The 22885-nt window shown below is 43.6% G+C and overlaps 1 protein-coding gene across 1 annotated transcript in view; it reads left to right on the top strand.

Annotated features, from left to right (window-relative positions):
• The window catches only part of LOC309889541 (homer protein homolog 1-like), a gene marked incomplete at both ends in the record, with an annotated part of 121137 nt that overhangs the window by 22360 nt on the left and 75892 nt on the right, over positions 1 to 22885 (top strand). The window contains one exon of the mRNA XM_082782391.1: positions 19369 to 19500. Within this exon, the coding sequence (XP_082638517.1) occupies positions 19369 to 19500 (132 nt within the window). The remainder of the gene's footprint in view (positions 1 to 19368; positions 19501 to 22885) is intronic.

The following is a 22885-nucleotide window of genomic DNA, read 5'->3' as shown; positions in this document are numbered from 1 at the left end:
TTATGGCAACTGATAAAGAGTTGGCATTTTATGAAAGGTTATGTGAAGGGGCTAGAAAATGGACAGATTTGAATCTGGATGATGAGGCAAATAAGGTAAACAGTCAGTGCCCAATATACGGAAAAAGCCAAAGAGGGTAGATGGAGTTTCAAGAATGTTCATTTCCCAGTGAATTGAGATAGCTTATTATGTATATAACAATGGAGATGAAATAGAGAAAGAGAAGAGACAGAAGGAAAAACAGAAGAAGGCAAAGAGGCAGGCAAGTCTACTTGCAACAGCAAGTCCAAAACCCAAATGTTGTCACGAGGGGGCAGAGGCAGAACAATAGAAAAAGGAGGCAGAGAGAGGGGAAGGGGAAGATATGTAACATCTAATCCCCACCCCTCTGATTACAGAATCACAGAATCACAGAATTTTCTAGGTTGGAAGAGACCTCAAGGTCATCGAGTCCAACCTCCAACCTAACGCTAACAGCCCTCCACTAAACCATATCCCTAAGCTCTACATCTAAGCGTCTTTCATTAGGATTAAATCAGTATTCATATTCTCAAGAAGAGGGACATTGGAAGAAGGAATGCCCAAAATTAAATCAGTATAGGGAAAAAAAATTAATAAGGGTTCCTGAGGTAGACCTGTTAATGACTAGAACAGAGGAATCAGACTGAAGGGGACCAGGGGTAGAATCGTCTATGGCCCCAGCAGAGCCCCTGGTTCCAGTAAAGATGTGGAATGAGGTTATAATATTTTTAGTAGATTCAAGAACCACTTATTTGGTAGTAAGCAATTGCAAGGGACCAATGAGTAAATTCTCTGTGCCAGTGATTGGGGACATGGGAAAGAGAGAGGTTAAACCCTTTTTGCAACCAATTAAATGTGAAATTGGAAAATTAGTATTGACTCATGAATATTTATACTTGATGGAATGTTCTTTGCCTCTGTTAGGACAAGACCTATTGAATAAACTGGGTGCCCGATAACCTTCAAGAAAGGAAAAATACATATACATATTCCTGAAAATAATGCCTGGCAGGCACAAGTATATCTGTTACAGGGGAATTTTGAAGATGCTCCAGGGAAAGGGATTGAGTCAAATACCATCTAACATCAAGGATGCAGTGGTGTCGTTTGTATGGGCAACAGAGAAACCTGGGAGAATGAGATCGGCAGAACCAGTGAAGTTACAACTCAAAACAGGAACAAGACCAGTAAGAACGAAACAGTATCCAATAATATTAGAAGCAAGGAAAACACTGGAGCCCGTTACTGATAATTTCTTACAGTATGGATTATTAAGAGAATGCCAGTCTGAATATAATATCTCCATTTTCAAGACATTAAAGGGGGTTTCTGGGAATGGCTGGTGTAGGCTGTGAATTCCAAATTATGGGTTGATGGCTAAACCCCAATATGAAGCTGTTAAAGGTCATGGGGAACTGTTAGAATGGACCTTGGAATCCAGACAAGGATTTGATAACATCAGAAGAGCTTTAATGAAAGCCCCCACCTTGGGACTTCCTAACCTAACCATATACTCATAGAATTATAGAATCATTCAAATTGGAAAAGGCCTCCAAGATCATCTAGTCCAACCTTTAACCTAGTACTGACAAGTCCCAGCCAGACCCAGTACAACCATGCTACTAAGTTCTATATCTACATGTTTCTTGAAGACCTCCAGGGATGGTGACTCAACCACTTCCCCAGGCAGCCTATTCCAATGCTGCACAACCCTTTCAGTAAAGAAATTTCTCTGAATACCCAACCTAAATCTCCCATTGTGCAACTTGGGGCCGTTTCTCCTCATATTATCACTTGGTGCTTGGGAGAAGAACCTGATCCCCACCTCACTACAACCTCCTTTAAGGTAATTGTAAAATACAATAAGGTCTCCCCTGAGCCGCCTTTTCTCAAAGCTAAACAACCCCAGCTCCCTCAGCTGCTCCTCATAACCAAACCATTTGAACTGTTTATCCATAAAAAGGGGCACATGGCATTGGGAGTACTAATACAGTATTTAGGAGGTTATTGAACAAGTGTATGACAACTGACTGGATTTAAAGGACATGCCTCTTGAAAACCCAGATGACATTAACTGAAGAAAAGGAGGTAGGAGAATTACCATCCAACACCTCAGCACAGAAAGCAGTATTAATAGCACTAACAAGAGCCCTGGAGCTAGCTGAAGGAAAGTGAGTTAATGTTTATACAGATTCAAAATATGCATTTGGAGTGGCACATTCTCATGGTGCTATATGGAAGGAAAGGGGACTGTTGTCATTGCAAGGTAGTCCTATTAAACATGGAAATGAAAACCTGAACTACTCAAGGCAGTTCATAAACCTAAAGAAGTGGCCATAATACCCTGCAAAGATCATCAAAGTGACAACTCAGCTATTATTAAGGGAAACCAAAAGGCAGATGAAGCTGCCAAACAAAGCCATTGAGGGAACTATAAATATCCTATTACCCACTAGAGAAATATTAGTATCCTTTCCCGAATACAGAAAAGGAATTCAAGTTAGCTGAGCTATTAAAATGTGTGAAAGACTCAAATGGATGGTGGATAAAACTGCTCATGGACAATTCATTGTTACACCAGTAATAATGAGACAACTGATGACCCAGGTCCATTGAGAAACCCATATGGGAGCTGAGGCTCTGGTAGAGAGTGTCAAAGGATATGCTATTGGAGCTAAGATGCTATTGATTGCAAAAAGTATAACACAAAAGTGTGAGTTGTGCCTTAAAAGCAACCCTAAAATACAGGTAAAACATCCTCCTGAAGAGGTAAAAAAAAAAAAAAAAAAAAAAAAAAAAAAAGAGAATCACTCCAGGTGAGTACTGGTAAGTCAATTTTTCTGGAAAATCAATAGGTGTAATCAGTATAAGTATTTATTTGTGTTTGTGGATACCTTTTCTGATTGGCTAGAAGCTTTCCCATGTTGAACCAATCAGGCTAGGGAAGTCATGAAATGTTTATTGAAATAAATAATCCTGAGATTTAAAGTGCCTGAGGGAACGTCTTCTGACAGGGAACCCTGTTCTGCAGCAAAGGTTATTAAAGAAATGTCTAGAGTATTGAATATAAAATGGGACTTAGATACCCCATGGAGGCCACAATCTAGTGGCCAAGTATAAAGAACGAATCAAACACTGAAAGGACAAATAAGGAAATTGTGCCAAGAAACACAGTTAAAATGGACCAAGGTATTGCCAATAGCATTGCTAAGAATTTGGATAAATCCCAGGGCTCAGTAAAAAGTAAGCCCATTTGAAATACTATACGAAAAATCATATGCTGTAAATGTAACTGGAAAATCTGATCAGATGCATGTAACTGGGAATCGAGCACTTACAGATTACCATTTATCTTTAGCAAAAACTTTGAGTCATGCACAGATACATACTATTAAGCACAAAGATTCTGGTGGATGCACTTGTTCACTCCCTTTCTCCTGGAGATCAAGTTTACCAGCAAACCTGGAAGGAAGACCCCTAGATAAAAAGTGGAAAGGACCACATCTGGTGCTGTTAATGAAACACAGAGGAAGGGCCAGGGTCAACCAGCCTAAGGGTGTGAATTTTAGTATTATAACGAGAATAGTTCACAGATTGTTCACATTGTGAGAAACAATCTGTAGCCAATAACAGTCTCAGGCGAGGATCTCAGTGAAGTACCATTTTTATTCGCGATGGCAGTGGAGGGCATCCTGCAAGCAGGACCACACAGTAAAAGTATATCATCACCTTATATTCCCTATTACCCGGTCCCTGATTCCTGCCCTGTTTCCTCATTGGCTGAGTATTACAGTTTCACAACCTATTCAACACTTGTTACTATACCATATATGTACAATTTTATTTGATCAACCGTTAATTTCTCCTTTTTTAATTTCTCCCCGCTAAGGATATTTCAGGTATAAGATAATTTATAGTGATTTCTGATTGCCAGGCTGCCTCCTGGGTTTTTCATCTGCCACACGGTTCCCTCGGACAGTGACTGAATTTCCTTTCTGGTGCCCTTTTAAATGCATTATTGCAATTCCAGTAGGTAATAATGAATTATCTATGACTTGCTTTACAAGCTCTTCGTGGACCAATTCCTTCTCCTTACTACTGATCAACCCACCCTCCTCCCATATTTTATCGAATATGTGAACCACCCCATATGCATCTCGAATCTGTATATATAGTTCCCACTTTTCCTTCAAGAACTTTGAGTGCTTGATTCAAGGCATATAATTCACGTTTGGGCTGACCAGTTATTGGGTAATCAGCCCATCTCTTTTACTTTTTCATTAAATCCATCAACTATAGCATATCCATTATACCTCTTTCCCTGTACTGCCCTTGAGGATCCATCAATAAACAGAATATCTTCTTCCTCAAGGGGAACATATTGTAAATCAGGTCTTGCTTTAGCCTAATACTCATTTAAATCCAGGCAGTTATGTTCTATATCCATTCCAGCCCTTTCTCCTCTCCTTAGGAAGGCAGCTGGATTCAAGCATGATTTTGTGGTTAACACTAAATCATGATTTTCAATCAGTATTGCCTCATATTTCAAAATCCTAGAATCAGTCAGCCAGCGCCCAGCTCTCTGAGTCAAGATCGTCTTAACCTGGTGTGGAGTAGTAACTACCAGATGACCCCTAAAGTTTAATTTCCCACTTTCTTCCACCAAAAAAACAACACAACAAACAGTTGTTGCTACAGCTTGAACACATTTAGGCCATCCTCTGGAAACTGGGTCCAGCAGATTAGACAAATAATTTTCCTCTTCTGTCCATTCAAGTATATTAGGCTCCTCCTCTAATAATTGAAGTTACAACCCTTTTGTCTTCTGAGCGTGTTCTTCTATCCATAATCAACAATATCCCATTAACCACAGAAACTTTTTTAATTTTGGGTAGGGGTAGCTCAACAATTCTCTGAATCCACTCTGGGTTTATTTTTCGTTTTCCCTCAGACACTAGATGCCCTAAATACTTGTAACAGTAAGACCCCCTCCAGAGGTTGGAATTGCTCCAAAATCTGTTGTAAACCTTCCTTGAATAAATTTGATGACTCTGTAAACCCCTGAGGTACAACTGTACATCTGTATCGTTGCTTCTGCCCCATTTCAGGGTCTTTCCACTCAAAGGTGAACATATCTTTGCTCTCAGGGTCTTAGAGAACACCATTAATAACACCATTATTCCAGTGTAACAACTTACTATTCAAATGTCCTATTTCATCATCAAATCCCTTCCCCACAAGATAGTCCCTGCCTTGGGTGCATACAAGAATTGCCCAGTGATCATTTTATCCCCTAGTCTCAGCTTGGTGTCCCCAAAAAGTAGCACTGTTATCCCAGCCCCTTCTACCCCCATCACCTTAAGGGTTTCAGTAGTTAATTTAAGCCCTGATACTTTATGGGCCAGCAATGACCTAGCTGCCCCAATGTATTTGGTATATGTGCAAAGGTTCTGGTAGCAGGGGGCTGCAGGGGTGGCTTGTGTGAGAAGAAACCAGCAGCTGCCCCATGTTAGATAAGGTCAGTTAGATAAGCCCACCGCTGCCCAGAGCTGAGCTATGAGTAGCACTGTTTGTGCCGCTGTGAGAGCACACCCAAGAAAAGGGAAAAACAAAACAAACAAACAAAAAAAACAAACAAACAAACAAAACAAAAACCTGCACAACAGCATCTGGGAGATTGAGGAGTGAGAAACAGTCTTGCAGACACGAAGGTCGGTGAGGAAGGAAGGGGAGGAGGTGCTCCAGGCACCGGAGCTGAAGTTTGCAACCTATGGAGAGGCCCATGGTGGAGCAGGGTGTCTCCCTGCAGCCCATGGGCACTTATGGCAAAGCCATATGCTTATGGCACTTATGCCCACACTGTGGCCCGTGTAGAGGAGCCCACACAAGAACAGGTGATCTGCTGCTCAGGGGGGTCCCAAGCCAGAGCAGCCCCCTCCTGACAGATGGACCGCGCAGCGCAGCTCCCAAAAAGCTACTGCCCATGAAGAAACACACTCAGGATCATCCCAGGAAGGACAGCACCCCACAGGAGGGACCCCATACCTGAGCAGGGGAGGGAGTGACTATGAAAGAAAAATGGAAACAGAGCACCACAGACTGGCCACAGCCCCCACTCCCAGCCCCCCTGCGCCACTCGGGGTGAGGAGGAGGTGGAAGAGAGGGCAGGAGCCCTCAGCCTGTTTCTTTGTTTCTCACTGATCCAGCCCGTCAGGAATAGGTAATCAAAGTCTGTCCCTGCTAGGGTTTACCCTGCAGCACAGGTAGCTTTCCCTGCCTGCCATTCCTTCATCTCTGTTCCTCTCCCTTCCATCCTGGGTCTGACTTCCCCACAAAATTTACTGTCTCCAACCCTCTGCCTCACTACCTGGTCCACTGTGAATGCCATTAGTTTCACTCTCTGTTTTTCTTTCTCATCTCCCTTCCTGACATACACCCCTCCTGAGCCTTTTCTGTATATATGGCCAGGCTTTAATCACAAAATGAAATTTAACGAGCCCTTGGGCTACTGGGTCCTCATCTCTGACAACATTTTCACACTGGCCACATCTCAGAAGATTATTCTGGGAGTTATTGAAAAACACCTAAAGGACAACGCAGTCCTTGGTCAGAGCCAACATGGGTTCACTAGGGGAAGGTCACGTACAACAAACTTAATTTCCTTCTATGACAAGATCACCCAGCTAGTTGACCAAAGGAAGCCAGTCGATGTAATCTTTTGGATTTCAGTAAAGCTTTCGATACTGTCTCTCACAGTATCCTTCTGGACAAAATGACCAGAATACAGTTAGATTAAAGCATAATAAGATGGGTGAAGAATTGGCTGACGAGTCGGGCCCAGAGGGTTCTTGTAAATGGGATTACTTCAGACTGTCACTAGTGGGGTTCATTCCTCAGGGCTTCATTTTAGGACTAGTCCTCTTCAATGTTTTCATGAACAATTTGGATGAAGGACTTGAAGGTTTTTTGGGCAAGATTGCAGACAATACCAAATTGGGTGGAGGTCCTGACTCCATCAAGGGTGGTGAGGCCTTGCAGAAAGATCTGGACAGACTAGAGAGCTGGGCAGTTACCAACTCTATGAAGTTTAACAAGAGCAAGTGCCGGGTCCTGCACCTGGGAAGGGGCAACCCTGGCTATACGTACAGACTGGGGCATGAGACGCTGAAGAGCAGCCCCGCAGAGAGAGATCTGGGGGTTTTGGTCGACAGCAAGATGAATATGAGCCCTGGCAGCCAGGAAGGCCAACCATATCCTGGGGTGCATCAAGCACGGCATTGCTAGCTGGTCGAGGGAAGTGCTTGTCCCACTCTACTCTGCGCTGGTCCGGCCTCACCTCGAGTACTGTGTGCAGTTCTGGGCATCAAAGTAAAAAAAGGATGTGAAACTATTGGAGAGTGTCCAGAGGAGGGCTACTAAGATGTTGGAGGGCCTAGAGAGGGAGACATATGAGGAGCAGCTGAGGTCACTGGGCCTGTTCAGCCTGGAGAAGAGGAGGCTGAGGGGAGACCTCATCGTGGTTTACAGCTTCCTCACGAGGGGGAGCAGAGAGGCAGGCGCCGATCTATTCTCTTTAGTGACCAGTGATAGAACCCGAGGGAATGGGGTCAAGCTGTGACAGGGGAGGTTCAGACTGGATATCAGGAACAGGTTCTTCACTGAGAGAGTAGTCAAGCACTCGAACAGGCTCCCCAGGTCACAGCACCGAGCCTACCAGAGTTCAAGAAGCATTTGAATAATGCTCTCAGACACATGGTCTGCGTTTTTTGGGTGGTCCTTTGGGGACCAAAGAGTTGGACTCCGTGATCCTCATGGGTCCCTTCCAACTCAGATATTCTATGATTCTATGATTCTATGACTACTTTCTCCATCTGACAATAAGTCTCTCATATGATTTCTGTGTTGTTCGTATTTTTTATTATCCCAATTATATAAGTGGATATTTCTGCTCTATCAGAATTGCTCGCAGTCCAGGGGGGTTGTTTCTTTCTCTTTCTTATATAGTTTATATATCTCAGGATGCTTAAAGAGCTGGTTGACGTCATCGCGGGACCTCTCTCAATTATTTTTCAACAATATTGGGAAACTGGAGAGGTCCCAGTAGACTGGAAGCTGGCAAATGTGCCACTTTTCAAGAAGGGCAACAAAGAAGACCCTAGCAATTACAGGCCTGTCAGTCTCACGTCAGTGCCTGGTAAAATTATGGAGAAGATGATCCTGGAAGTTACTGAAGCGCAACTGGGGGACAATGCAGTCATTGGTCCCAGTCAACATGGGTTCATGAGGGTTAGGTCCTGCCTAACAAATTTGATTTCCTTTTATGATAAGATCACCCATCTAGTCGATCAAGGGAAACCAGCTGATGTGATCTTTTTGGACTTCAGCAAGGCTTTTGACACGGTTTCCCATAGGATCCTACTGGACAAAATGTCCAGCATACAACTAAACAAAAACATAATAAGATGGGTGAGCAGTTGGCTGACGGGCAGGGCTCAAAGGGTTGTGGTAAATGGGTCCACATCAAGCTGGTGGACTTTCCCTAGTGGGGTCCCCCAAGGCTCCATTTTAGGGCTAGTCCTCCTCAGTGTTTTTTGATGTAGGACTAGAAGGTGTTTTGAATAAATTTGCCAATGACACCAATCTTGGAGGAGTTGTGGACTCTGTTGAGGGTGGAAAGGCCTTGAAAAGAGATCTGGACAGATTGGAGAGCTGGGCAGTTACCAACTCTATGAAGTTTAACAAGAGCAAGTGCCGGGTCCTGCACCTGGGAAGGGGCAATCCTGGCTATACGTACAGACTGGGGCATGAGACGCTGGAGAGCAGCCCCGCAGAGAGAGATCTGGGGGTTTTGGTCGACAGCAAGATGAATATGAGCCCTGGCAGCCAGGAAGGCCAACCATATCCTGGGGTGCATCAAGCACGGCATTGCTAGCTGGTCGAGGGAAGTGCTTGTCCCACTCTACTCTGCGCTGGTCCGGCCTCACCTCGAGTACTGTGTGCAGTTCTGGGCATCAAAGTAAAAAAAGGATGTGAAACTATTGGAGAGTGTCCAGAGGAGGGCTACTAAGATGTTGGAGGGCCTAGAGAGGGAGACATATGAGGAGCAGCTGAGGTCACTGGGCCTGTTCAGCCTGGAGAAGAGGAGGCTGAGGGGGGACCTCATCGCAGTCTATAACTTCCTCGCGAGGGGGAGTGGAGAGGCAGCTGACATATTCTCTGTAAACACCAGTGATAGGACCCGCGGGAATGGTGTTAAGCTGAGGCAGGGGAGGTTTAGGCTGGACATCAGGAAGAGGTTCTTCACCGAGAGGGTGGTCTCATACTGGAACAGGCTCCCCAGGGAAGTAGTCACTGCATGAAGCCTGTCTGAATTTAAGAAGCGAATGGACTGTGCACTTAGTGACATGTTATAAAATTTTGGGTAGACCTGTGCAGTGCCAGGAGTTGGACTTGCTGATTCTTATGGGTCCCTTCCAACTCGGGATATTCTATGATTCAATGATTCTATGATTCTATAGCTGCCTGCCTAATCTTATGGGGGACTTCAACTTGCCAGACATTAACTGGGAGTGCCACACGGCTGACATGAGCAAGTCCAGGAGGTTCATGAAGCACCTAGATGATAAATTCTTGGTGCAGGTGCTAACGGAGCCAACTAGGAAAGGTGCCCTCCTAGACCTGTTGCTAGAAAACAGAGAGGGTCTGGTGGGAGATGTGGTGATTGGTGGCCGCCTTGGTCATAGCGACCATGAAGTGGTTGAGTTCAAAATTTACGGTGACAGAAGGAAAAGTGCCACCAAAACCTCATCCCTAGATATGGGGAAAGCAGACTTCAGGCTGCTCAGGGAACTAGTCAGCAAGGTCCCCTGGGACCTTGAAGGCCTCGATGTCCACCAGTTCTGGTCATTCTTTAAGCGATGCCTCCTAGAAGCACAAGATCAGGCAATTCCTAAATATCGCAAGTCAGGCAGGCGGGGCAGGAGGCCGGCGTGGCTGACCAGGAACATTCTAATGGAGATTAGGCAGAAACAGAGAGTGTTTCACTACTGGAAGGAGGGCCAGGTGTCATGGAAAGAATACAGGGATGCTGTTCGTGTTTGTAGGGAGAAAGTTCGTGTGGCCAAAGCACACCTAGAGTTGAAGCTGGCTGTGTCTGTGAGAGAAAATAAAAAGTTTTTTTTTAGATATGTGAATGGAAAAAGGAGAACTAAAGAATACATAGGGCCTCTCCTTGATAGGGAAGGTCTCCTCACAGACAATGACATAGGCAAAGCAGAAGCACTTAACGCCTTCTTTGCCTCTGTCTTCAATGCCGATGATGGGCTTCGGGACCCAGGGTGCCCTGAGCTGGAGGACCGGGACGGTGGGGATGACAAACTCCCAACTGACCCTGAACGTGTGCGGGATTTGCTACTACACCTGTATCCCTACAAGTCCATGGGTCCGGATGGGATTCATCCCCGGGTGCTGAAAGAGCTGGCGGACGTCATCGCGGAACCTCTCTCAATTATTTTTCAACGATCCTGGGAATTTGGAGAGGTCCCGGTAGACTAGAAGCTGGCAAATGTTGTGCCAATTTTCAAGAAGGGTCAGAAAGAAGACCCTAGCAATTACAGGCCTGTCAGTCTCACGTCAGTGCCTGGTAAAATCATGGAGAAGATGGTTCTTGAACTTATTGAGGCGCACCTGGGGGACAATGCAGTCATTGGTCCCAGCCAGCATGGGTTTGTGAAGGGTAGGTCCTGCCTAACTAACCTGATTTCCTTTTATGATAAGATCACCCATCTAGTCGATCAAGGGAAACCAGCTGATGTGATTTTTTTGGACTTCAGCAAGGCTTTTGACACGGTTTCCCATAGGATCCTACTGGACAAAATGTCCACCATACAGCTAAATAAAAACATCATACGATGGGTGAGCAATTGGCTAATGGGCAGGGCCCAAAGGGTTATGGTAAATGGGGCTGCGTCAGGCTGGCGGGCGGTCACCAGTGGGGTCCCTCAAGGCTCCATTTTAGGGCCGGTACTTTTCAATATTTTTATAAACGATCTGGATGTAGGAATAGAAGGTATTTTGAGCAAGTTTGCTGATGACACCAAACTTGGAGGAGTTGTGGACTCGAATGAGGGTGTAAAGGCCTTGCAGAGGGATCTGGACAGGTTGGAGAGCTGGGCGATCACCAACCGCATGAAGTTCAATAAGAGCAAGTGCCGGGTCCTGCACCTGGGACGGGGAAACCCTGGCTGCACGTACAGACTGGGCGATGAGACGCTGGAGAGCAGACTAGAAGAGAGGGATCTGGGGGTTTTGGTAGACAGCAAGTTGAATATGAGCCAGCAGTGTGCCCTGGCAGCCAGGAGGGCCAACCGTGTCCTGGGGTGCATCAAGCACGGCATCGCTAGTAGGTCAAGGGAGGTGATTGTCCCACTCTACTCTGCGCTGGTACGGCCTCACCTCGAGTACTGTGTGCAGTTCTGGGCACCACAGTATAAAAAGGACATGAAACTGTTGGAAAGTGTCCAGAGGAGGGCTATGAAGATGGTGAAAGGCCTGGAGGGGAAGACGTACGAGGAACGGCTGAGGTCACTGGGCCTGTTCAGCCTGGAGAAGAGGAGGCTGAGGGGAGACCTCATCACAGTCTACAACTTCCTCGTAAGGGGGTGTCGAGAGGCAGGAGACCTTTTCTCCATTAACACCAGTGACAGGACCCACGGGAATGGTGTTAAGCTGAGGCAGGGGAGGTTTAGGCTTGACATCAGGAGGGGGTTCTTCACAGAGAGGGTGGTTGCACACTGGAACAGGCTCCCCAGGGAAGTGGTCACTGCACCGAGCCTGTCTGAATTTAAGAAGAGATTGGACTGTGCACTTAGTCACATGGTCTGAACTTTTGGGTAGACCTGTGCGGTGTCAAGAGTTGGACTTGATGATCCTTAAGGGTCCCTTCCAACTCAGGATATTCTATGATTCTATCTTTCCCCTCCTAAACATTCTTCTCCAGTGAATAACTAACTCAAGACTGACATCATTTCCCCCCCAGGAATACAAATTATGCCTTAGAAACTGATCTTACTGTTCTTCTAGTTCTGTAAGGTCCTCCATTAAAGAGTTCATTTCCTTTTTAGAACTCCTGACCTCTCTGCTGATGCGGGGGGGGGGGAGTTCACATAACCTATTTGTCCTTGTCCCACTGGGACCTCCCTAAGAGGATACATAGGAGTGTTAGTATCAGGGAAGGGAAATTTCTCAGTATCTCTTTTTCATTGTTGCAATTCTTGCCAGAGCTTAGAGTGAACTCCTTCTCTAGGGAAAGAATTAATTGCAGTCCTTGTCTCCTTTCCTTGAGCAGCTGCTGCTGCTGCCGGTGCAACATTAGGATTATAGGGAGGGGGTAAATTATCCAAGGGTTCTCGTTGACCCATCCTTCCCTCTGACTCCTCTTTCTCCTGGTCCTGACCCTTTTTCAATAAAAATGACTTACCCGTTGAACCCAGCAAGCAACATAACTTGACTCCTCTGAAAAAGGAGTCTTATTGTTTACATATAAATTCAAAGCCTTACAAACCCAATCTTCATCAGACCTGTATTTTGGCCAAAATACTGAAGTTCTTTTTATTGGCTCTTTAGGCCACACAATTACACAGTATCTAACCATTCTTTTATTATCTTTATCCCTGGTCCTAGGGTTGTTTTTTCAGTTCCTTACCATCCTTCTCAAAGGACTATCTTTAGGCACAAGTTTACTGTTCACAGTGGTGCCACACACCTGTATCTAGGATAAGGGAAGATGGGGGTTGTACTTCTGAGCACTGTACTGTACACCGTACAGGCTCTCTAATTTCCTGAGAATCTCTTTCACTCTTTTATCTCATGGGACCACAGAACCACGGATCAGGACTCCCCACTTGTTTCACACTAGAAAATGCATCCCACACCCCACAGAAGAGTCTCCCCAACACCCAGGGCAATACTGTAATCAACTTTCCTACCTTGGTCCATGCACAGAATTATCAGGTCTATTTCAATAATTGTGCCTACGTTTTTCCCTAATGTTTCACAGAGCCCATCTTCAGCACAGCAGTCTCGGTTATTGTTAGCCATCCCGAGATACCGCACCACCTCCAACAGGACCTCTGAAATCAGCGGGGTGCACCTTTACTGTCTGTGGTGGCAAGAAACCTCCAGCAGGCGACAATATCCTGGACAAGCCTCCAGATTGTGAGAAATATCCCAATAATTTTCTAAGGCAGGGTCTTTTGTGAAGCTAATTTATTCACAATTGCAATGGCAGGCATCCTGCAAGCAGGAGTGTTCAGAAGTGTGTCATAGCCTTATATCCCCTATTACTCAACGCTTGATTCCTCCCATTTCCTCAGCTGATTCCACAGCTTCTTGTCTTGTTTTTCTTAGCCATCCTCCTTATTTTGGGACAGTGGGGCCTTCCACTGTCCTCTTATATGCTTGTATGTATCTTAACATACTCCAGTTTGCAGCAGGCGGTACACTAGACAGAACAATGAATAATAAGACCAGGACTAGAGGAGCTCTGCCTCCATCCAGGGGGAGGAAAGGGACAATGGAGTTTATTGGACTGTGTGGATTCGATGGCCTGACACATCAGACCCACAGGAATACAAGGCTCTAAAAGACACCAGTGCACAGTGTACTGTAATGCCATCAGGCTACAAAGGGGCAGAACTCATCTTTATCTCTGGAGTGACGGGGGATCCCAACAGCTAACTGTATTGGAGGCTGAAGTGAGCCTAACTGGGAATGAGTGGGAAAAGCACCTCACTGTGACTGGCCCGGAGGCTCTGTGCATCCTTTGCACAGACTAGCTCAGCAGAGAGTACTTCAAGGATCCAAAAGGGTGGGGTTTTGGTGTAGCTGCTTTGGAGATGGAAGACACTAAACAGTTGTCTACCTTGCCTGGTCTCTCGGAGGACCCTTCTGTTGTGGGGTTGCTGAGGGTTGAAGAACAGCAGGTGCTCATTGCTACCACAACAGTGCACCGGTGGCAATATCACACCAACTGAGACTCCCTGATTCCCATCCATAAGCTGATTTGTGAACTGGAGAGCCAAGGAGTGATCAGCAAGATTCATTCACCCTTTAATAGTCCCATATAGCCAGTGTAAAAGCTTAATGATGAGTGGAGACTAACGGTAGACTGTTGTGGCCTGAATGGTCGTGCCACCACTGAGTGCTGCTGTGCTGGAAATGCTAGAACTTCAATACGAACTGGAGTCAAAGGCAGCCAAGCGGTGTGCCGCAATTGATATCACTAATGCCTTTTTCTTAATCCCTTTGGCAGCAGAGTGCAGGCCACAGTTTGCTTTCACTGGGAGTGGCATCCAATACACCCGGAATCAACTGCTCTGGGGGTAGGGCAAAAATAATCGACAAGAAGCATACAAGAAAAATAGAGCTTCAGAATACCTCCTTTCCAAGAAGTCCACCTCCATAGTCTCATGTTCTCTCTTCTCTCCTATGTGGCACAGACAGCTGTTTTCCATAAGGTCAGTTGGAGGCCATAGTGCAATTGCAAGCCCACTTAATTTATTTTGGCCCAAAACTTTATGCCTAAAGAAGGAAGAATAATTTCTGAATTTCCAGTGACTTCGCTGACTAATTTCTCCTATATTAAAATTGGAGAAGTTTTGTAGATAATTAATGCTGGAGATGCTCCAGTCTTTAGTCATACAGCAAATTGCTTACCTGATGAGGCTTGTTGATTCAAATATAAGCTTTCAGGGATTCCTTTTTTTTTTTCAGTTATTCACAGTAGTAGCCAAAACTTGCATTTGGAGACAAAGGTTATGAGAGAGAACTGCCTGTTTGATATATTCAGCTACATCTAGATTTGTTCTTCCAATTACTTGTGAGCACAGTGAAGCTCCCAAAACTACTGTAGAAGCTGCCAGTTTTGTTAAATTTGTTTGTGCTGAAGTATCTTAGCTTGCCTTTTGTGGTACTCAATGTTTTTCTGAACTTTCCTGCAATACTCCTCTCCCCCACTTCATCTGAGAATCAGCATATATATGTGGAAACTATTTGTGGGCTTAGCTGACCCCTCAGCTGTAAATTCAGAGAAAATTTGATATTGATGGTAACTATGCTCCAATGCTACCCAAATCTCAGAAGAAGCAAAAAATGCCAAGTAAACTCCTTAACTACTCATTTTAATATCCATCAAGAAGGCCATCTCACATAAATAGTATAGGCTTCTATATTGGGCTTGGGAGAGCATTACTTGGTCTCTGATGTTGAAGTTTCTCACCCATCACCATCCTGAGAAAATGTTGTTATGCTCTATGCACCATTCCAGTTAGTTTAGACCCTGTGGATTTTGTTCCTCTTGGATTCTTCAATAATCACTGGCTTTGAACTGTTGGAGGTAAGATGGGGATTATGGGTTCATGGAAGTACAAAAAGGCACATGTGCACTGATGTTCAAAAGATTCCTAACTATACTGAGAGATTTGCATTAGGAACCATATTGACAATATCCTTTGGAGCACAGTAACTGACATGTAAAAAAGATTCTTCATAAATTGTTCTGCTCCCAGTTTATGCCATTTTCTGGGAAGTTTTAAGGACATTCTTTACTGAGAATTTTTCACGTGGGAATTAAAAAGCACTTTGCGGTGGTTTTACCCTGCTGGGCTGCTGAACTCCACCATAACCACTCCCTCACTCCCCGCCTTCAAAGGGAAAGGGGGAGAAAATATGATGGAAAGAGCTCAAGGGTTGAGAAGGGTTGAGATAAGGACAGGGAGATCACTCAACAATTATCGTCATGGGCAAAGCAGACTCAGCATGGGAAGATTAATATAATTTATTGCACTTCACTAGCAGATTAGAACAGTGAGAAATTAAAAGAAAACTCAAAACACCTTCCCCCTATCCACCCTCTTCTGTGTGCTCCCACACAAGCAGCACAGGGGAATGGAGAATGGGGGCTGTGGTCAGTCTGTAACACTTTGTCTCCGCTGTTCCTTCATGGTCACTCTCTTCCCCTGCTCCAATGTGGGGTCCCTTCCACAGGATGCAGTCCTTCCTGAACTGATCTTATGTGGGCCTCCCACAGGCAACAGCTCTTCAAAAACTGCTCCAATTTGGGTCCATACCACATGGTCCATCCATCAGGAACAAACTGCTCCAATGTGGGTCCCACAAGGTGGCAGGTCCTGCATGTACTCCTCTCCATGGCCTACAGGTCCAGCCTGGAGTCTGCTCCGGTGGGGGTTCTCCAGAGGCCACAGCCTCCTTCAGGGCAGATACACCTGCTCCACTGTGGGCTCCTCCACAGGCTGCAGTGTGGAAATCTGCTCCACCGTGGTACACCATGGGCTGCAGGGAGACAACCTGTTCCACCATGGTCCTCTCCAGAGGCCACAGGGGAACTTCTACTCTAGTGCCTGGAGAACCTCCTCTCCCTCCTTCTTCACTGACCTTGGCACCTGCAGGACTGTTTCTCACTCCTCTCTCTCCCAGCTGCTGTTTGTGCAGCAGTTTTTTCCCTTAAATATGCTTCCACAGAGGCATAACCAATATTGCTTATTAGTTCATCTCTGGCCAGTGGCGGGTTCCTTTTGGAGCTGGCTGAAACTGGCTCTTATCTAACATGGAGCAGCTTTTGGAATTTTCTCACAGAGGCCACCCCTACAATCCTGTCCACCCCCACCCCACCCCAATACCAAAACCTTGCTTCGTAAACCCACACCTACTAACCAATTCTTTATGAAAAGGGATGTGAATTGTTTAATAAATGTGGCTTAATAGCACCAGACACATGAGAAAGCATGCCAACATTTCATTTCAAGTATACAAATTATTGGTTTTATGGCTAGTTCTTTCTTGTTCATGTAGGCTGGTTATAAATTTTATTAACTGTCAGTTTTTTTAGTTAAATGGAATCCAATGGTGTCATTATAAGACTTTATCCTGTAATTCAACTGGACATCACAGATTTAGACTATGTTAGAAAAACTTTATTGTGATGTAAATACTGTTGAAATCCTTTGTAAAACTTTAGCTGGTTTTAGTAGAAGCAGCATATCATCTAATATGAACATATACAAGACAACCAGGGGATCAGGCCCAGCCAGCATGGCTTCATGAAAGACAAGTCACACCTGACCAGCCTCATCTCCTTCTATGATCGGGTGATCCGCCTGGTGGATGAGGGAAAGGCTGTTGACGTAGTCTACCTAGACTTCAATAAAGCCTTTGGCATGGTCTCCCATGGTATTCTTCTGGAAAAGCTTGGACAGGTACTCTTTGCTGGATTAAAAACTGGCTGGACAGCCTGGCCCAGAGAGTGGTGATGAATGGCATTAAATCCAGCTGGTGTCCGGTCACAAGTGGTGTTCCCCTGCGGTTGGTGCTGGGGCCTATCCTCTTTAATATCTTTATTGATGATTTGGACCAGGGAATTGAGTGCACCCTCAGGAAGTTTTCAGACGACACCAAGTTGGGGGAAAGTGTTGATCTGCTGGAGGACGGTAGGAAGGCCTTGCAGAGGGACCTGGACAGGCTGGATCAATGGGCAGAGACCAGTGGGATGAGGTTCAACGTGGCTAAGTGCCAGGTCCTGCACTTTGGCCACAACAACCCCATGCAACGCTACAGGCTGGAAAGCCGTGCAGAGGAAACAGATCTGGGGATGTTGGTCGACGCTTGCCTGAACATGAGCCGGCAGTGTACCCAGGTGGCCAAGAAGGCCAACAGCATTCTGGTTTGTATCAGCAATAGTGTAGCCAGTAGGACCAGGGAGCTGATCCTCCCCTTGTATTCTGCTCTGGTGAGGCCACACCTTGAGTACTGTGTTCACTTTTGGGCCCCTCACTACAAGAATGACATCGAGGCCCTGGAGTGTGTCCAGAGAAGGTCTACAAAGCTGGTGAAGGGTCTGGAACACAGGTCCTATGAGGAGGACAGGTCCCAGCTGAGGGAACTGGGGTTGTTTAGTCTGGAGAAGAGGAAGCTCAGGGGAGACTTTATTGCTCTCTACAACTATCTGAAAGGAGGTTATAGCGAGGTAGGTGTAAGCCTCTTCCCTCAGGTCACTAACAAGAGGGAATGGCCTCAAGTTACGCCAGTTCGGGTTGGATATGAAGAGAAATTTCTTCTCAGAAAGTGGTTAGGCATTGTAACAGGTTGCCCAGCGAAGTGGTGGTATCACCATCCCTGGAGGAAAGGGTGAAAAAGGTGGATGTGGTGCTTAGGGAAATGGTTTAGTGGCTGATATTGGTGTTAGTGGGATGGTTGGACCAGATAACCTTAGAGGTCTTTTCCAACCTTAAGGATTCTATGATTCTATGATCTCTCCTGTGAAGAAAGTAGCCAAGCCTCTTCAGTCTAAAGAGAAGGCTTGCACATGCAAGACAAATAGGTGCTCAGAAACAGCCAGCATGGCTTTACCAAGGGCAAATCGTGTCTGATAAGGGAAGACCAACCAATGTCATCTACACTGGACTTCTGTAAGGCCTTTGACACAGTACCACATGACATCCTGCTCTCCAAATTGGAGATAGATGGATTCAATGGGTGGACCATTCAGTGGATAAGGAGTTGGCTTGAAGATCACACCCAGAGAATGGTGGTCAATGGCTCTACGTCCAAGTGGAGGCCAGTGACAATTGGTGTACCTCAGGGGTCTGTCCTCGGACCAGTACTGTTTAATATCTTTCTCAACAACATAGACAATGGGATCGAGTGTACACTCAGCAAATTTGCAGATGGCACCAAGCTGAGTGGTGCAGCTGATATAAGAGAAGGAAGGGATGCCATCCAAAGGGACCTGGACAAGCTTGAGAAGTGGGACAGCTTGAAGCCAATGAGGTTCAACAGGTCTACGTGTAATGTACTGCACCTGGGCAGGGCAATCCCAGACAGGAGTACAGACTGGGAGAAGAACTTATTGAGAGCAGCCTTGCAGAGAAGGACCTAAGGGTTCTAGTGGATGAAAAGCTTGACGTGAGCCAGGAGTGCGTGATTGCATCCCAGAAGGCCAACTGCATCCTGGGCTGCATCAAAAGAGAGGCGTGCCCAGCAGGTTGGGGGAGGTGATTTTCCCCCTCTCCTCTGCCCTTGTGAGGCCTCACTTGGAGTAGTGCATCTATTGTGAACAGGTACCCCTCCCAGCTTTTGCTCCACTCCTTTTATAGAATTTATGTTAATATATGCTTTCAGAATTTTAGCTGTGATTGAATTAGAAGAAAACTGTTCTCTAGTTGCCAGTTTATCTCACAATGATATTTATCTACAATATTGGCAGTTTCGATTATGAGTAGCCTTTAAAAAATCATTTTTTTTTTAATTTTTACAATTATTACTTTTTTTCAGGCAATAATAAATAGCACTATCACCCCCAACATGACATTTACTAAAACATCCCAGAAGTTTGGCCAATGGGCAGACAGCAGGGCGAATACAGTCTATGGCTTGGGATTTTCATCTGAACATCATCTTGCAAAAGTAAGTATGACCAATGGAAACCATGTGACCAGTGAAGTGGCTTAAGAATATTTTTTTCCTTCTGGTTGTATCTTGGTTCAATTCTTACCACCACTATTTACAAATAATAATAATAATAAAAAAAGTCTGTATCTATTCTTATAATATAACAAGACAAGATAAGGTATGATCACAATATGCTTTTAACAGTGATACCTATAAATTTTCTTTTAACTGATTGAGGAAAGAAGGGAGATTTAAACTAGCGTATGCTGTTATTGCTTTCTAATTATTCATCTGCTAGGCTTCTCTTTTTAAATTTGTTCTTTCATTAGAGTTTGCCATGATAGAATATAAAGAAGTAGACATTCCAGTGTTTCTTCTGTATTTAGACCTAGAAAAGTTGTTGAGTCTTCAGATGTATTTTTAAGCCACATTCACTTTAACTTTTCTGCTATGTTTTGCTAAACAAAAAAACACACTACCACCCCCCAAACACACACACAAACACACATACCAACCCTGTTGAGAAAGTAATTGTCACTATACAAGGATAAGTTGTCCTCAAACTGATGTCTAAGAGTTTTTAATATAACCTTGGCTTAAAACTTTATATTTCTGGCTTAAAACTTTATATTTCTGTTATAAAAATCTGAAAAGCTACAGTAGATAATTTGTCAAAAGTACGTTTGATTAGCAGTTACTCAGATTGCTGTGATTTGTGAAGAATACACAAATCTGTTGAGAAAAATATCAATCCACAGATCTTTTCAAAAGATTATAGCGATGAATCCTCAGGGCAAACCATTCCTATAGCATTATATGTTAATTATCAAACTGTGATTTTCATGTGAGTTAAAATTGCTGATAATTGCTACTAAAATTCATAGAGGTGAAAGGAGTTGGTAGATATATTGTTCTTGGAATCAGAGATGCTGAATTAGAAACCGTGAATCTTCTGTGTATCTTTAGAGAAATCATATCAATCTCCTCTTGTCTGTCTGCTCAGATTACTAGCTCTTCTGTGCACTGGCATTGTAATCAGGTTCACCAGAGCACTTTTTGACACACCTACTACTGTAGGACATTAAATGTAATTTAGTGCTCAAGGTACTACTGAATGTTGTCAATAGTACTGACAAATAAACTGTATTAATGTATTTATTCAGAAACCAGTTGCTTCTAGAAGTTGTCTTAAAACTTGATTCTGGAACTTTTTTTTTCTTCTGTGTTTGATTTATCAGAGTCCCTAAGTGAACAATATTATTATATTGAATTTGTTTTGGAGTAGTCTCTGGGCCCCAATGAAATATTTCAAGTTCCAGGGAGCAAAAGACAACCTACAACCACAAAAAAAACCTTAGTCTAGTGTGTGACTGATTTCAACAGGCTAATGAAGCAAATAATCAGGACAGAGAGAATAAAAGTAATGTCTTCTAATAAACTATTTATTCTCATATCATTGTTTGCTTAGCTATATCGCTCTAAACAAGCAGATGATTTCCAAAGCTTATACTAAGTGTTTGACTTTTGGACTGTTTTTTGTTTTTTTTTTTTTTTTTTTTGGTTCATGTGCCTTTGTCTTCATTAACTGATTAGTAGGGTAGCATGCAACAGTGGTTCTGTATGACAATTCTGTGTGACTGTGAGAATTTGAGAAGTGAGAATATCCAACTAAATAATTAAGGCACTGTAAACAACTTTTTATATGCAAACAGAATAAAAGAAAAATAATTAAACATTTGTTTATCTTCATTAGAGCTTTTCTCAATATGTCAGACCACAAATTCACCTCAAGATTGTTCCATCAGGAATCAGGCAGAAGTCAGTGATACCTAAATGATGATTCCTACCTTGAAGAGTATTCCTTTCACAGGATTAGGATTTCCTAGCACAGTCCCTCTTGCTGCTGTAGTAGGAGGAACAGAATGTTCCATAATATTCAGAGAAAACTGAGTCCAATTTCTCAACTAGAATATAAGTCTGTGCTTCCCCTATATGGGAAGAAGTGCTCCTTCTCAAGTTTGCTGCCTTATCCCTTTAGTTAGTTAACCTGATTTATTCTGAATAACTTAAGAGCATGCTAAATGCCAAAAGTGCCATCACAGGTACTTGTGAGATCCTTGTATTCTCCTTCCACAACTTTTCATCTTTTCCTTATATTATTAATCCCCCAGAGAACCTTTCTTTTCATACTATGAGATCTCATCTTTGTTATTTAGGATTTATATATCAAAATATTGCTATTATCTATCACCTGACTGTCTCAAGGAATTCTAGTAAATTTGTAAAAAACCCCTCTACATTAGTATCATTGGCTCTTTCTCAGAATGTTATCTGGTTTTCTGTCTATTCATTATATATCTTTTTTACAGTCTCTACCACTCTGATACAGAAGATCATATTTACTGCCTTGTATTTCTTCAGCTATTTATTCCAAACCTTAGCATCATGCTTTCCACTTACCAATCCTCTGCTCCTCAAGTCAATTTAAATAATAGGTTACCCATGAGAATTTGAGGTCTATCTACAAGTCTTAAATGAGTATCATCTAGTTCTGGTGATCTGTTGCCAATTTTATCATCTGTTCTGAGACCTTTTTTGATGCTGGATTACTGTTTCAGCACAATATCTATTATTTCCTTCTATATTCAGGAAACATATGCTTTTAAATAATTTGACAGCTGAAATATAGGATACTGGTGGAGAAAAATAATACTTCCTTAAGTACTAAGAGCTTACCAGGAGAAGAAGTTTAAAGACAATGAGGTTTTTTACATCTTGGATAGCAAGTGAAGTTCTAATTGAAATTAGTTGAGATTTTGTCACACAAAAGTAACCTTCATACCTCCTGCACGCAGTGAAAAACAATATCTTTGCTGCTGCTGGAGAAATTTAGAAGCTGTTGGTGAAGTTTCCAGTTTTTGCAGAATCATTTTAGTCTTTAGTTGACTTAGTCTTATAGTGGTATAAGGTCATATTCTGTATAAAAGCAATAGCTAGTTAAAACAAATGTTTGGCTACTACAGCAATTGGTGTAATGTAAAGCTGAGAGCAATGAAGACAAATTTTTCTCCAGCCAGAGAATTTAGGCCCAATTCTTAATAAAGTGATTTAATTTCTCAAGCTCAAGGCTGCATGCATTTCAAAATTGCTGCTTTAGCTATTTTCTAGAAGAGGTATATGTAGCAGAGAAATCAGTCTTCACAAACTTCACAGTTCAATGTACAATTCTTGAATTTAGTGTTCAGTATATGTGAGTGTTCAGTTCAATTAATCTGTTCTTTAGCTTGATTGATGTCAATGGGGTTACATCAAGAAATGAACTTGACTTAGTATTCCCACTGCTATTTTCTTAGTTAGCTATTTAAATTATAAATTCAGTTAAAATTTGGGAAGAAATTAG

This window comes from Aythya marila (genome assembly GCF_965140915.1).
Source record: "Aythya marila genome assembly, chromosome: W".
Taxonomy (NCBI): domain Eukaryota; kingdom Metazoa; phylum Chordata; class Aves; order Anseriformes; family Anatidae; genus Aythya; species Aythya marila.
The sequence above is the reverse complement of the archived record's forward strand: the minus strand, read 5'-3'. Positions and strand labels throughout refer to the sequence as shown.